Here is a 17,280-nt window from a genome sequence, read left to right on the forward strand (position 1 = left end):
AGGAGGGTGAAGAGGGGTAACCCCTCCTAGATGTGATATTTGCCCCTAGGAGTCACAGAAGATACTCTCCTCTTTCATCTCTTCCATCTTCATGTACTCCTCCTGCAATGGGAATGGTTTGCTCTCATACCTCCTTTGGCAAAACAAACTTGGCTTTTCCTGCTGAGGAGCATGCTGTTTGTGCCTGGCTGTGCTTGCAACACAGAGTCCTTCAGCCAGCCTTTATCAGCAGAGTTTAACAACAAAAACAACCCCCAAACACAAACACATTCCCTCTCCTTCTAAAACAGCTTCAGGCACATTGAATGCCACTGCTGATGTTGAGCAGGCTCCTTTGACTGGACTCTCAGGCCTCTGTAATTTCTGAGGGCTGTTGGCATCACCCTACAGAAGAGAGTTCGTCACCATTGTATCAATGCATCGTTGACATGGGCATTGCATCCATATTGCAGTGCTAATATTCATGGGACCCATCCACCACATGATATGGCAACAAAGAGGTCATCCTCAACATTTAGCTAATATTAAGCTTTCTTACCCATAGAAAGTTATTTTAATTGTCCCAGATGGATAAAGTCTGAGGCTTTCTCCATCCTGTGGGCAACAAGTAATCTAAGAATTGTTCTTCGCTAGCTGGACAGGTTTATGGCAGGTGTGATGAGGTCACTGCAAATCATTTTCTATCTCTCCTTTTTCTATGTGTTGGGAGAGATCTACCTTTTAGGTAAGGAAGCTTGCCTAGAAGGTGCCTGAAACAACTGGGACAAGGATGTCCACCGATTCACTGACCTTCCTTCGTGTTATACTTTGGTCCCTGTATTATCAAGACATGTAGTATCAGACATGCCACCCTGCCTGGCATACTAATTCTCTTAACTCATCAGGATGTCCTAACTTAGTTCACAATGTATTAAAATTACCTCAGAAGTAAATGGTTAAGTCTCTCTAAAAGGAACTTGCCTTGCTTCTGATTTTATCTGGGTCACACTGTATCTGAGAACCAGGCTTAGATTTTCACTATATGCACCCCAGATCTATTAGGACATTTACAAATAAATGGACTTGTAATTCTTCTGTCGTGCCAAATTTTCCCCTCTGCTGTTACCAACTCTAAATAGGAAGTTTAGAGCAGAAAATTAAAAGTCTTCAGATTTCACTTCACTGGCATGCTGTGAAGCAGAATGAACTGTTTTACATTCTTCACTGAGGATGCCTAGGGTTGTCTGGGGAAGGTGTTCCTCATACGAAACTCCAGCACACAGATGACTCGGTCCATCACCTCACACAACCACTCTGTGCACCTTCAGCTGCAACAATGAATACATTAATCTGTCTAAATCAAAACTGATCATCTGGCTTCCACCTTATGAGAAGAGCTAATAGCCTACTGGTAGACGTGGCCACTTTCTTCTATGCATAGGCATGGTTTTGTTTGAAAGGAACTCATCTATTCATAACCCACTAACTACCGCAAGGAATAAAAATCCAGCTTCTGGGCAGCTTTACTGCTAATCATTAAGAAATTGTTTTTAGATGCATTCCATCTTCGCAGACATCTAAAGATAGAGCATACTTGCCTGCAGGAGACTGAGAGGGGAACTGATTGCCAGGAGGCTCAAGTTCCAGCTGTAAAGCTGATGTTTCCAGCAAGACTGTCTGCTTGCATCAAATCTGTGCTGTGAAAACATCCTCCAGCTGATCAGTACCAGCTGGTGCTGAGAGGGAAAGGAAACGCTGCTTGTAGCAATGCACCGTAAGGCACGCATCTTGCCTCTGCTTTAGAAACACTCTTCAGCGTGGAATTACTGGTTAAGCAGCTGGTATGTTACCCTGCTGGGATGAGCATGCACTCAGACTCTTTTGGTACATTCACTAACTGTAATGTATGATAAATCACAGCAGGAAATAAAAATACCTTTAAACCCAGACTGATATCTTTTGCAAAGAGACAATAGTTTGAGTTACTACAATGAATAGAACAAACTTTTATTTTCACTCATCCTCCATTAATACCATACAATTAGAATGCAATATCTGGAAAGAAAAATAACCTTCAAATAATTTAAAACAGAAGGCACAGAAAACCAAACCCAACTATGCAGCTACAAGAGGGGGAAATGATTCAGGAAGGGAATTAATTCAGAAAGGTTTTCTCACTAGACATTCTGATCAAAAGCTACAGCTCACAGAAACAAAACCGCACAGTTTAAGCTAACCCATGCTTTTCTTACATACACATACAAAAGAGGAAAAAAAAAATCTAAAAATCTGAGTTTTGCAGGGTTTTGAATGAAAAGCGTAATTTTTAAAATAATAACTAAAAAAACCCAAACAAACATTAAATCTAGTACATATGTCAAAAATCTTCCCTACACTCTACACTAAGATGTACTGTACTGAAAAAACCTGCATTAAGAGCAAAGCATACAGTTAAACAGCATCTGGGGACAGGAGGAAAGTGATTCTCAGATCAACTGGAGTATCAAAGTTTGGTATTTGCTTCAGAAACAAAGATCTCAGTATAGTAATATACTGCAGAGGACATTCTTTAGTGTTTTAATGTTATGAAATGAAACTGATACATTACAATGAGAAATAAAACCACTTCATTCATATGAGATTTGTACCTTTTTTCTTTTTTTGCAAAAGAGTAACTTTATTTCTTGTGAAAACAAAGCTACTGGGATTAATGACATGCGATAATATGCCCTGATATTATACCAGCTAAGTTGGAAAATAAAGTTCATGCTTCACAATTGAAATATGCTGTGATTCTCAAATACATTCTCTGGTAACGAATACTACAATACAGAGGTCATTCATAAAATCAGTTCAGGTTGGGAACCTGCTTTATAAATGAAGCTCTTTTTCAAATTTGCAGAACACTGACAACACACAGGGTTAGCTCCAGGTCAGCACATTTCTTTCTGTGCTCCACCCCTCTTCTCTTAAACAAATGGGTGCTTAGCCTACAAATATCATGGAAAGGCAAAGTCTAGAAGTTACAGGTTGGCTTGTAAAAATACTGAATACAATCCAAGAGAAACAGTGTTACTCTACTGACAACTTGATAGCAGGTGCTCTCTAAAGGAAAGTAAAATAATATCCTGAAATACAAGAGAGATGGTTCCAGCATTTGGTATCAAGGCATTTGCACATTTGCTGAGAGGTGATAGAATAAGCGTGAACTTTGCAGCTTGCTTTGCACTTGGACTTGAATTCAAAGAGCCTTCCTTTTAGCCTGCCCACCTGTAAACCATAGTGTATGGTTTCTTAATAGCTTGCTTTTTCCCTGGAAATAATTCTCTCATTTAGAAAGTACATGTCAAAGTATTTTTTCCACACATGAACAGAGGGAGTTGACAACTACAATAGAAACGGTAAAAATGATCTTTGTAAAAATGTTCATCAAAATTCTCTGACATAGCAAAACATTCATTTGTAAAGTAAAGTCTAATACTGCAAGCCACTCACTCAAAGGCGACCTCGGGCACGTGTATTCTTGCCAGCGTTGCAACAGTAATTACTTCCATATTTCTTGCCACTATAGGATACAAACTCTGTAATATATTAAAGTTTCCTAACAAAGAGTCCAATTATTGCACTTTATAAAAATTCCAGTAATATCAGGCTTTTGTCCTACTTTTCTATGAACACTGATGCCCTGCATGAAAACTCTGAGGGACCAAGTAATTTCTGGTGAGTAAGATGGATTGCATGAATCAGTCTGAAATACTGAATCAAAATTGGAAAAGCTTATGCATTGAAGAGACGTACCTTTGGAAACAGATTTTGATTCATAGCAGCAGATAGATACATCGTTCTGGTACTGACACATGTTCTTTTTGCAGGGAAGAATGGGCACATGGCTATTACGTTTATATACCACATATAACATGAGGACTGCGCAGAGAAACCCAAAGAATCACTAAGTTCTTCTGCTAATTTTACAAGCCTGATGGGGAAAGCTCAACGGCAGCCATATCAGAGTGGGAGTTTCTCTGTGGGCTCATGTATATTTGCATTTGCGTCAGCAATAGATATATAGCAAACAGAAATGGCTATTTCAGGATGGAAAGATATACAGAGTAAGTCTGAGAGGCCTGTAAAAAAAAAGGAAAATACAGCAGTTTTGGCCCTGCTTATAACCAGCTGTATCAATAAGGGAAAAAGAAGATAGAGGAGATTTTTATGCCAGCTATCTAGAAAAAGATGCTGCTTGAACCGAAGCGATTTGCAACTCTATATGAGGCTTCCAGGCCAACAAATCACGGTTAAAGTTACTTTGTTCCTCTGCTCCTTCAGCATGGGAACAAGAGCAGAATGGCTCATTCCAACTGTGGATAGTCCGTTTACAGCAACAATCATATCACCACACCTAAAAAACACAAGAAGAAGACAACCAAATGATGACTACTGCTCTGCAGTAACTAGTACACACCAACAAACATTTCATTGCTGAGGTGATGGTTTTACATCAGTTGGAACACGAAGAGGTTCAATTCTAAGTCTGTTTTACTACTGAGACTCATCTGGGAAATTCCCAAATCACCACACTTCAATTCTAATACAAAGACAGTTCTGCATTAAGAGCTAACCTGTAAGGAAACATGAAAAGAGAGATTCAGAAAGATCTAACGGAGTCAAGACAAGATAATGAGATAGCATGTGCATGACAGAACCATTTCTGTTTGTTTGTGTGGATTATAACACATTTACACCAAGCATGCCTTTACTGTAGGAGGTGTAACTAAAGATACTTATGGTTACCAACTGAAAACCTTCTTTTCAGGGGCTTACAATTTTGTCAAACATAACCATTTGGCTTGAAACTGCCCTCAGCAGATGGTTCAACTGAGCAGCTGTAGCATCTCTGTGTTTTGAAGCAGGGAGCAGAAACTTGGGAGGATGCTGTTTGTCAGACTTGAGAAAACTGACCTCAAAGGGTCAAGTTCCGGTTTTTACAAGCTCAAGAGAAACTTCAAAAAAGCACCTTCATATACTGAGCATGCCCCATCTCTAAGCATCTCCTTTCTGCAGCTTGAGTGAGTGGCACCCACCAGAGCAGTCAAACACACCCCTGGAGATCACACAGGAGCCCTCCAGAAAGTGATCCTCCCAGCTATTCTCAGCACCAAAATGGATGGCAAAGTAATGCCTTCCTGGTGCCCTCCACTAAGGCAGAGCACAAGAAGAAGAGTCTGTGTGACCAACACCAGTTAAATGTGCATTCCAAAGGCCTTCTCTGCCTAAAAGAACGTACCCCTCACCCAAACCACAATGTTATAGTTCACTGAGTGGGGTCTCACTCACCCAACCTTTCTGCTGAAGTAATTTCATCTTCTATAAAACCACACCAGACACATCATTTCATGTCAGAAAACCATCTTAACTATTGAACTGTGATGTTATTTACTTCTTTACTCCCTAGCCTAACAAAATATTTAGATATTTTAAACAAAATAGAACAGTCTCAAAAAGATCTGCCCCACAATAACTCATGGTGCAGGCTCTAATGAGCTCTCCCTTGTTGACAGCCCATTTTTAAGTCCATATTCTCAGTGATTCAGAACATTCAAACATCACACAAGAGCATCTTTTCCATTCCTTACAAGGGGATAAGTGTGATCCCCCCTTCTTAAGAATGATGCTTGAATTTCCATTTGTGTGAAGACTCCCAGGTATTAAGTCCCCAGTCTGAAATTATTTACTTTGGGTTGAACTAAGATCTTTAAATTAATCCAAACTGTTCCATAGTTGGCAAAAGAAATGTAATTTTCTATTCAGCCAAGCTATTTCTTCATTTATTTATTTAGCCATTGAACTGAAAAATCAATTACTGTCAAGGCTCTAGGCATAAGTACATTTTTTGCTTAAGTTAATATGTAAGTAAATTTATGTGTAAAAATCATGCCATAAAACTTCAAGTTGCATATTCTTTACCACCACCTTCACAAAAAAAGTGAGTAAGAGAACATCTTAGGAATACAATAGAATACAATCCTACAGTAGGAACTGTAGGTCATCCTACAAGAGGCTAAGTTGCATATATGAATACTAGACCTGGGGGTTGCATCCAAATATAATATGTAAGTAAAATCATATAATCTTTAAGGTTAGGAGGGACCTCAGGAAGTCTATAGTCCCACCTTCTGCTCAAAGCAAGGTCAGCTGTGAGACCTGATCAGGTCTCTCAGAGCTTTGTCCACTCTGGTCTCAGGAACCTCCAAGAGCAGAGGCCATACAACTTGTGCCACTGCCTGACCATCCTCATGGGGAAATAGTTTCTCCTTATAACCAGTCTCTGTCTCTTTTGTTCAACATGTGCCCACTGTTGCTTTTTGCCCCATAGCACTGTGAAAAGTCTGGGCTCTGTTTCCTTGACCATCTCCTTGCATGTCCTGGAAGGGGCTGTAAACTGCCCTCGAAGCCCTCTCCTCGTGGAGCAGAGGCTCCAACTCCCACCATCTCAGGAGCCTTTGCTGAACTTGCCTCATGAATGTGCCTCATTTTTCATTGTCTTCCCTGCAACTAATGACTCTCAAGGTACTGCCATGGGGACTCGGTTTCTTAAAGATCTTTTCAGAGGTCTTTTTCATCTACTTTCTTGCCCTTCCATTAAAGCAGCAGCACACATCTTCAGCATCAGTTTCCAGCAGTAGCCTCAGAAGGCTATATAAAAGAATAAAGCAGTTTTCCCCACTTTAAAGAAGTTCTAACTTTTTAGCTGTTCTCTAGGAAGACAAAAACGTTACAAACTAGCCAGTTCTGCACATACACATTTTGCAATGTCTCTTGGCCTAAAGAAGAGGACAAGCACTAATGAGCTGGATGATCCCCACCCCAACATGCTGCAGTGTATTTCCTTAAGCAATTAATTGCAGGACCACATCACTATTTAAGTGCTGATTATTATTATTACTACTACTATTATTTTAGCTTACTTTAATCTTCCATCAAAATATGCAGGAGTTCCAAGAACAATGGTTTTAATGAAGAAAGGCTGGTTTGTGTGGTTCTCCTCATAGCCACCAACAATGCTGAAACCCCAGCTCCCTAAATTGCTCCGCCGCAGTACCACGTCATGGCAGCTATGGAGGCAGCTGTGGAATGGAAGCACAGGACAGCAAGAGAAAAAGCCATGTATAGCACATATAGATATTTCTGTAGTAGGCACAACACCTGCTGTCTCATCATTACCACTGTGCCAAGCACGGAAGAGAAGGGGAGGAATGGTGATTAGACTTCTGTTCCCAGAGTAATTTCACTATATTTAAACCAAATACCAAAAAATACCCTACAATCTTGAGACATAAAAGTGGTTTAAAAGAAATAATGCAGTGCTAGAATAATTACTTCAACACAGTTAACTCTCTAATCTGACAGTAACAGAATGACATTTCAGGGATTTCATAGGTGGCAAGAGTGTGGGTGAAAAATGGATACCTGATGTGTTTAGTTTCAAAGCCAAAAATGCAGTGTGTTTTTCTTCCACACCCAGTCAGTTTAGGCTTTTTCCACTTTAAGTAATGATCTAAAACATCCATGCATCACATTTGCTACCTCTGAACTGATGCATCTCCAGTAAGGGAAATATAAATGCTTAACCATTTTATTACACAGAATGTAAATAGTGCAGTTCATGCTTCACCAACTGTACTGGTATATGTTATCTCCTGCAGTGAAAATTAGTTCTTGTCAAATAAGTTGGCAATGACTGTAATTAAAATGAAAACATCCTAGACAGTAACTTTTGGGTAAAAAAGATGCCAAGTTCTTTACTGAAGTACAACACTCCTCTAAAGAATAGCAGCACAATGCATAGCCACACATGAGCATCTGTAATATGTAAGCAATAGGCCACTGCTGAAGCATGGAAAGGAAGTACATTTACCAAAACTGAGCTGTTTACTGAGATTAGGTAACTCATTAATATCTGAATGGAACAGAAATTAATTGACAGCAAAACTCATAAAAAGTGTGAAATCTTGGGAGGGTCAATACATGGTTCTCTTAGCCTCAACTTCATTCTGCTACCAATATGCCTGGTTCTCATTGTGGCTTTATAATTCAACTACAGAACTGAGCCTAGTAGCTCTATCAGAGAGGGAGGAATTAACCTGCACACCTTGACTGAAGTCAACTACACTCCTTGCTGTAGTGGGAGCTCTTCTGGATAGCAAGCAATACTGGAATAAGCTTATAGCTGTAGCCACAAGAGTGTGAAAAATAGAAGAATAAAAATTAAACATTGTGATATCCTACAGACTGAACATTAGTGAAAGGGAGAGAGCTCTTGGCAAATCTTGAAGAGATTTTGTATTTGGCAGAGATGGTAATGGGCTCTTGAAAAAAAATCATGGGAATTTGTAAAAGACCCATGTCAAGAGTCCATCAGAATGACAAGTCTGATCCATCCTAAGGTTATACACTTGGCCTCGTAAATTTAGGTAAGCAAAGAGACACATGGGTATATACTTTGCGGTTTTATTAACAATCTCTCTGGTTTTAGATATTCTACAAAAAGTTATGGTTAAACAAGAAAAGATGGCTTGTGTTCAATGAGAAGAATCCACATGGTTACTTACTAAGGTTAGTGAAGGGATAAATCCAGTCTACTAATCTTCCAGTTTCCTACAGAAACATTGCTCCTGCTCGTAGTACACCTAGTAAACACACTGCCAAATGAGTAGGAAGGCGTCCCTGCCCATGGCAGGGGGGTTAGAACTAGATGATCTTTAAGGTCCCTTCCAAATCAAACCAGTCTATGCTTCTATGATACTGTCAGGCAGGTAGAAATAAAGGCAGATGTGCTGCAACTAACAAGTTCTATGCTTTTGTATCTTGGACTTAACTTACAACAGTTACCTAATTGCTTTATCAATTAATTCTGTACCTTGGCAGTCCCAGCCACATGACCCACGATGGTGACCAGCTGGCATCATATTCATTTTCACTGATAGTACTCAATTGCTCTTCATTAGCCTGGGGCTGTTCTTCTACAATCTGGACTTCCAGAGCTTTCAGGGCAACTACCGAGGAAGCAGCACTAGCTTTCAGCATGGCCACCGCCTCGCTGTGACTTAGGTTAGTCAAATCAATGCCGTTTATGTCCAGCAGCACATCACCTGTTCAAAGGAGCAAGTGAGAACACATCAATCAGTCTGTCAGAGTCCTTCTTACCAACAGCACCTCCCACATCAGAGTTTCATTTGACACTGTATTTCTGGGGGGTGAGGCAGTCTGTACTAAGAGCCTGGGAATGTGAATTCCTTACACTGCCAGTTTGAAGGATTAATGTATTGAACTACTAAGTTGGATCAGTACCATTTATTTCCACATAACACATCAAATGCTGTGACTTCTATGTTATATCACCCTGAAAATTTGAGATAGAAATTACCTAAACACCTCATCATCTTAGCTGCAACTGCTATTGCAGGTGCCACTACATAATCATTGGATCTTAGGTCCACCCTAACTTTAAAAGAAAGGAAGAATTTTGGAAGGAACAGTATAGGCATTTCAAAGCAACCAACTCCTGTAGGTAAGTGAGGCTCCACAGAGTGTTCTAGATCTTCTGCTTTTCCTAAGCTGCTACTCAGAAGAGCAAAAAGGAATTAAAAAACTCACTGGAAAGACTGGTACAAAACCCAGTCCATTAGAAGAAAGAAAAAGCATCCCTACAAAGATAATCTGGGAAAAGTCAAAGCCACTAACAAAACTGACACAATTCGTATTTTATTTCAGAATATTTTTAAAAGCCTCAGGATGAAAACAGGGATTTTATTTACTGCCCAAGCAGTGAGAGTCTTCTCTTTCACACAATGCCTCACTTACTGATAAAAGCAGAAGTGCAAATGCCTGGGTCACATTTGGAATGAAACTCATATTTGAAAAGCTTCTTTTCTCCCAAGGAAAGCTAAAGTTGAGGTGCAGCTTAACTTGAAATTACTTCTGTTGCTGCTATGGCTACTTTAATGTTATACAATGCACAAGCAATTATGATTCTTCTATCAAGTTTTTGTTTCATAGTAGTACAGAACGAGCATACCCATTGGTATGGGGGTATAAATCTCCCTCTCACAGAAGCATGTAAGTATGCTCCCACATTGTTCTTTTAAAACTTGCAATCTGTGAAATTCTTTTCCTAAATTTCTGTCCTAAAACAATCTGTAATTCTGTGAACCCTGAACTGCAGAGATCCCATAGGCAGTTTTTGTTTTCCATATGTTTTAATCATCAAATCCTTTGCTGTCAAACAGGCAGGCCTGCCTTCACCTACACTGAGTCTAACCTCCACCTCCTGGTTCCCTTCTGCAAAGCTGAGGAACAAGGATGGGTGCTATAGCACCCACGAAGACTGGCAAACCCAAGCTGCTCCAGAGGATAAGAAAGCATTCATGAACCAAGATGAACACTGACGTAGCTCTCAGGGTAAATTTAGCGTGGGTGAGCTGCTGCCTGTCATCAGAGCATCTCTCCTGTTTAGATATTACACTGAGGAGCAGAGATTCTTCAGGCAGAACTGGGGCCCAGCCCACCTGATTAAACACAAAAACAGGATGCATGTACTATACAGTACAAAGCATCACACCAGATCCTCAGCTCAGGGGATTACCGCCAGCTTTAAAGAACCAGACATTTCCTGGTCTCACCCGCTTCCCCTGCTATCGTTCTCTAAACATCCCTTTCCTAGAAAAGGTGGAAGTGTGATACTAAATACTGTATTTCCATTATTGAAACATAATGAAAAGCATCCATCTGTGGATGCTTTCCTTACATCTGCAAAACGACTTTTTGACACCACCTGACTCCAGAGACCCTATGATTCAACAAGCAATCAGAGGCCATCCGTGCCACTGGGAAGCCAGGTCCCACCTCGTTTAATCCTGCCGTCTCTTGCCAAGCACCCGTGAGGCTGTACGCTTGTCACAAAGATGGGCAGTTCGCCACTTTTGCTGCCTCTGCCTCCTGCCACTGTCATTCCTAGGGATTCATGCGGCTCTTTTTTCACAGTAATGTGCTTTTCTTGGCATGTAACGCACTGGGAGAGATCCTGTTTGACAAGGATAAATAACATTGTTAAACTTAAAGAAAAAACAGAAAACACAACTAAATACACCCCAATGCTATACTCAGGCACTTCGACAAAATGGTTTAAAAGCACTAAGTAGTGCAAATCAGCTTTGGCTGGATTTCCTCCAGGTCAGGGGAAGAAAAAAAAAACAAACCCAAACAAGCCATTCATGTAAATACTTAAATATAGTCAGAAAATTTATGAAGGCCCATGCTGAAAATCTCACTCCAGTTTCTCTCAGCATCCTACACTGGAATAAGCTAAATTCTATGACTGCTCTACAAAACCACATAGTCAAAAGATTAGACACAAAACAGCAACGAATCTTTTGATGTCTCGGTGAACATCAGCATTACCTCATTTATCAGTAGAATATGGCCTAGAACTACAAAGAAGCTCCTGAGAAATTAAAGTACATGTGTTTTCATGGTGACAAAGAGAGACTATTTTAAAGTCCTTACTGGTTGCAGCCAGCAATAGCAGCAACAAAAAAAATAACATTCTTGAATGACAGCTCTCCCATGCAGCAAGTAACACATGAGCCACGTAGACGATTACAGCTGTTATGAGTTAAGAGAGCTTGCTTCTTTCACTGCAGTCAGCTAATCCAGAAAAACACTGAAAAGCTGTTGCACATCTTTTGCTCCCACTCCAGACATGATGCAGGATTTGAATACCTGAATGCTGCCTTTCTTTTTAAAAAGAAAGTATGTAAAAAAGAAGATAAATCCCTTTCTTCCAGTCTTATCTCACTACACACTTAGACTATAATGTAAGTAAAATGATATTTAGACCTCTTAGAAGGAGAAACACCAACCTTATGTGAGTTAGGTCGGCTGTGAAACTGCTGCTGGGATTGGTGTTGGTGTGGGTTGCTGTTGTGAGTCCCGGTGTCTCGGATAATACTGACTGTCTGTGACTTCAGGGGTCTAGAGATGATCAAGTTCACTCTCTCCCCACTAGCCTGTCAAATACATAAAGCAAAGTAATTAACCAGACGGGATATTGATTATTAGCAGAGAGGGAGGAAAACAGACAGTGAAATACATTGGAAATTTCCAGAGTCTTCAGATTTTGGTCAAAAGCTCTGAACACCTCTGGTACTTCCTTAAAAGACTTCCAAGAAAGATGTCATACAAGAGCAGGCTATTAGATTCTGGAGTTAGGGGAGTATCAGGAGACTCAGTTACCAGATGTTAAACATAGTATCAATTCTTTCTATTGCTGCAAAACCACACCTCAATAGATAAAAGTCACCCAGTATAAAAATCTGACCACTTTATCAAAAAACTAGGAAACTGAAACTACAGTTCTCAAGATTGTTGTTATTTTCCTTTAACTGCAAGGGAAGTTATTGAATTGATTCCTGAAACAAGTATTTATTCCTCATTTGCATTGCAGTTCTCTATATTATGATGGCCTAAGCAAAGATAACTCAATTAGAGTGCAAGAACCTACTACTGGTCTACTCCAACTTTCCTAAAACTAAAGCAGTTTTCACCACTATCCCATCAGCAGAAAGCAGCAACATGCTGCAGCTGTTTTCTTACAGAGTGGGAAAAAGGCATGGAGTTAAGGTTTTCCTGTGGGAATAGAGAAGGGTCATATGACACAATGCATCAACCTTTGGGTAATATTTGTACCCTGGTCGGAGCCAGATATTGGGAACAGCCCTTTCTTGAACACTCAGAAAATGAGTTTTACTGCACAGGACTCATGTAAGACCTATTTTTTTCCTTCCCAGCTGCTATCTATTTGCCTCTATGAAGTCTGACAAATCACTTCCCCGTTTTAGCCCCAATTCCAGGCACAGGCAAATCAATACAAAACAGAGCCCACTTGTATAGAGCTTACTCAAAGACTTAAATTATGATTTATGCATAATAACCCTTTTTTTTTCTCTTTTCTGCTAAGCAATAGGCTACATGCTTGCTTGTAGTGACTCCTTGCTCTAATGATCAGTCTTCTAACCCACAGGCTGTATGCCAGGGAAGACTAACGCACTTTTCATTTCTGAGGAGGTAAAGTTAATTCTACTAGGTGCCAAAGCAGGCCCTGTTTTGCACTATTATTTCCAGAACATAAATCACAGCAAATTGCATTGCTGCAGGCTTTTAGGCATTACACAAGCTGTTCTGTCTGGACAGCCTCTACCCCAGGCTTTGCCCAAGAAATAGAGCTGAGCTAAGGACTCAGATAGGGAATACAAATTACCTGTATAACCTGAGCAGCAAGCTCAGGTGTCCCGTGCTTCAAGTCATGTCCATTAATTGCAAGTACGCGGTCGTTGCTGCAGAGCCTGCCATCTTGAGCAGCCAACCCCCCTTCCAAAAGGTCAAGAATAAAGACCCCTGGCTCATCTGTTCTGCGCACAAGTTTAATGCCAAGCTGCTCACTGGAGTCGCGCTTGTGCAGCGTCACTTGAAAGCTGTCTTCCCGCAAGGAGCTGGTGGTGTCCGCATGGTTGTGTGTGCGGCTCCCGTACCGCCTCTCTCGCAGCACGGTGAGGTGCAGCACTGAGCAAGGCTGGGAGAGCACAGCTCGAGCGTGATTGTGGGACACATTGCTTATGTCAAAGCTGTTGACCTGAAAAACAACAACAATGAAATCAGAATGATATTTTCATGTGTTTAATTGTTCCTGGCTACACCCATTCAAAACTAAATTCAGAGCTCACTGCAAAATCAGCTGTGGAGCAACCTACATATCTGACCCTTCCTCTCTCATCATTCAATCCTCTCCTGCAAACCCATTTCGGTTGCTCAAACTACAAACCTACCTTTAGATTTGAAGAGATCCTTGAGATCACTGAGTCTAACTATTAACCCAGCACTGCCAAATTCACCCCTAAGCCATGTCCCTAAGCGCCACATCTTTTAAATACCTCCAGGGATGGTGACTCCACCACTTCCCTGAGCAGCCTGCTCCAATGCTCGATAGTCTTTTTGGTGAAGAAGTTTTTCCTAACATCCAATCCAAACCTCCCCAGTGCAGCTTGAGGCATTATCCCCACAAAGATGACATCCCTCTAAGCCAACACCTTCTGTCATCACACTCTAGGGTTTTTGTTCTCCTGGTCTCCTACACTTGCCTTCCTTAGATCTTTATGTTGTTTGTTCTCTACAACAAGAAGTTTGCATGGGCTTTCAGTATCAAGCCCAGCATCACTTAAAACTATAAAATAATAGCTATAAAAGAATACATCAAAATCTCTAAACAAAGCCTATGTCTAACAATATGCAGTACTTCCATGATGTGAAAAATTGAAAAAACCCCAAACACCTTGAAATCACAAATAATGAAATTTGTTCATTATTAAATTATATTCCAATTTAAAAAAAAGGTTGTACTAGTTCTCAAGTCTTAGCATGAAATTAGGACATTTTTCACTGACTACAACTAGGTCAGCTTCAGACTTATAGCCTGTTATCACTCAAAATTCAGTTGTAAATGAAAAACAGATTAAACTTTCCCTCCCTAATACCCTGTTGTATTTGTTATGTCACCCACTGATACCAAGATCAGTGATTTTCCGTCATTTCTTATGCTATAAAGTTAAGATAAAAATTGACAGTGCAATGAGATTTGGCAGAAAACAGGAAAGCCACAAAACCCAGCACAAAAGCCGTGTTTGCCTTGTTTCGTAAGATGGGTTTAAAGTTAACAGTACAACTTCATCCTTAGCATGTATTGTTGTGCCACGATGGAGGAACCCCTGCCCCGTAATTTCAGCAGAGAGAAACTAACACCAGATGAACTATACTGACCTGCTTCAGTTAAGTCTTTTAAAGCTCTGCAGTGCAACCTCAGTTAAAATAGAAACTTGCAGCTTCCAACCATATAATAGCAATACTAACACTTAAAAAATAGGATGGGAAAGGACCTGATCTATGTACAACAGCCACCACATTTATATCACATATCTGACTGGAGGAGCTCTGAGAGGTCAATGTAAAACCTTAAAGCCATGGGGGTTTCAGCATGGTGAAGGGGTAGTCATACCTTTGCTGAGCCACCTCCACCTCCAGCCCAACACCAGTACAAAGCTGCTGCTCCCAGCAGCACTGTGAGGTCACACATCAAAACATGGCCATACCTGGTCTGCTACTGCCCTGAGATAGGTTGTATCCTTGGGCAGAGGAAGAAGAGGCACAACTAGGAGAAATAACCTTTAGAGCTGCCACCTGCAAAACCAACTAGGATTCAACTGTTAAGAGCCCTTAAATTAAATATAGTTTTATTTTTAGGTATACTTATTATACTTTATTACTTTTATTACTTACACTTTAGCTAGCTAAAGTAAATACATAGAATACGGAAGCATTCAAAGGGCACAGAAGAATGTATGTGATAATACGTAATTCTTCTGTCTACAAGGCAGTTAGCAATTTCAGAATAAAACAGCCTTAGCATTTCTGGGGGAAGGAGATTCTCATTAGGACACGCTTTGTGTGAATTACAGTCACAGTTTAGCACCAAAAAGGGACAATTTGTAGACCATTTTGAAAATGTCAGCCACCTATCTATACCCTGCAGACGACATGCGCTTTTATGTAGCCGTTACTAAATGATGTTCCCTCGGATCTTAGAGGGGTAATACTTCCTGTTTGACTGGACAAGAAAATGCTGACTTTCACCTAGAAGTCCTTTCTTTCTGGCTTTCTTTTAGTTCTTCGCTGCTCCTAAAAGCCTTTGAAGACGTTTGCAGAGTATCTGACTGGAGTGTGCATGCTGAGCTGCATCGAACTCTGCACTTTATTACAGCCGGCAGAGACTGAGCCTGGGCATTTTAACACAACAGCTCAGCACCTGCACAGGGAAATTTAAAGCAGTAAGATATTGTATCTTCCAAAAAGTCTGGCTTTTACCTCCTGAACAGCTCCCATGGTGTGACTGAAGGACTCTCATGGATACCACCCTAGCATCTGACAGCCCCAATGCCAGCACATTGATAGAGAAGACACTGCAGCTTATAAATCCTATTCATACCCATTTATTGCCACTTATGGCTTTGGACGCTATAACTGACACCTGCCCAAAACGCAAGACTTTCCAAAGCTTCACTGGAGCTCAAGCTCCCTGTTTTCTGGCAACCAAGGAGAACACCTGAATATCAGAATAAATTAGGTAGTATTCAGTGTCTGCAACTGCTTGTTAAAAAGGCAGCATTTTTGAAACCTCTTGGATTGCTTTCTTGGCCAGCCACTACGCGAACACTCCAACAGAGAAAAAAGGCACAATTTCTCAAAAGGGACTTTATTTTCTGAAGTGCAAACTTATTTTGTTCTAAGAGTAACTACAGTATTTAAGCTACTTCTATTGGCTTCACTTCAAGAAAGTGAAATGAAAAAGGCTGATACTACTTTTGGACTGATCTTAGACTATCAGATCAAAAGCAAGCACTGTTACTGAAGTAATTTTGAAATGATGGTAGTATTTTTGTTTCAGGTAGAAAGATTAAAAATAGGAAAAAGCTGGAGGACTGTCCTGTTTATGTAGAACTAAGCTACTGCCATTCTTAAGAGTCCTATAAGCAACTTTTTCCCCTAATACAAAATTAAAACTCAAAAATTAATATAATTTGATCTTTTTACACTGCCTGGGGCTAATTACGTAAAACCATAGCAAAAATGCACATTCAAACATAACCAGCTTAAATTTTAACTGTTTGGGGTGGAAGGTTGAAAAATATTTAAAGCACCTCACATCAGATTGTGCCAGAAAAGGGTATCAGGGACTCTTTTACACACACTGAAAGATGCAGATCATCTGTGTAGGGTACTGCAAGGTAACAGTGAAACCAGATTAAAATAAGTGTTTAGATGAAGTCAGCCTCACAATCCACAAATTGCTTTCTACATAGCACAAATTATGCCAACTTGTTAGCCAGAGGTAACCTTGGGTTCCTACAGAAAGCATGCATAAATTTGGAATAAAGGCCAAGTCCCACAACATTTAACAACAGAAAAATAAACTCATATTTTAAACACTGATGAGAAATGCTAAGGAGGAAAACTAATTCCAGACTCTGGTCCAACATTCAGCATTAAACACAATAGCCAAAAGTGCTAGAAAAGGCTCTGCTTTGAATATTAATTTGCCTTCCAACTGATAATTGCAAAGGTAACATTTACACAACATAGTATGACAAGGAAAATCTCCCATCTCATTTAACAGGCAGTTCTGCAAGCAGTGAATGG

The 17,280-nt window shown here is 40.3% G+C and overlaps 1 protein-coding gene across 4 annotated transcripts in view; it reads right to left on the reverse strand.

Moving 5' to 3' along the window:
- Positions 1-1,968: 1,968 nt before the first annotated feature.
- LNX2 (ligand of numb-protein X 2) overlaps positions 1,969-17,280 on the reverse strand; it is a 54,496-nt gene continuing 39,184 nt past the window's right edge. For all 4 annotated transcript variants that reach the window (XM_031049566.2, XM_005149772.3, XM_031049565.2 and 1 more), the window contains exons 5-10: positions 13,295-13,666; positions 11,898-12,044; positions 10,882-11,059; positions 8,897-9,128; positions 6,945-7,103; positions 1,969-4,378 (exon numbers count right to left, since the gene is read on the reverse strand). In XM_031049566.2, coding sequence (XP_030905426.1) covers positions 4,243-4,378; positions 6,945-7,103; positions 8,897-9,128; positions 10,882-11,059; positions 11,898-12,044; positions 13,295-13,666 — 1,224 coding nt within the window. In that variant the 3' untranslated portion in view covers positions 1,969-4,242. The remainder of the gene's footprint in view (positions 4,379-6,944; positions 7,104-8,896; positions 9,129-10,881; positions 11,060-11,897; positions 12,045-13,294; positions 13,667-17,280) is intronic.

This window comes from Melopsittacus undulatus, chromosome 2 (genome assembly GCF_012275295.1).
Source record: "Melopsittacus undulatus isolate bMelUnd1 chromosome 2, bMelUnd1.mat.Z, whole genome shotgun sequence".
In the NCBI taxonomy this organism is placed as follows: Eukaryota; Metazoa; Chordata; class Aves; order Psittaciformes; family Psittaculidae; genus Melopsittacus; species Melopsittacus undulatus.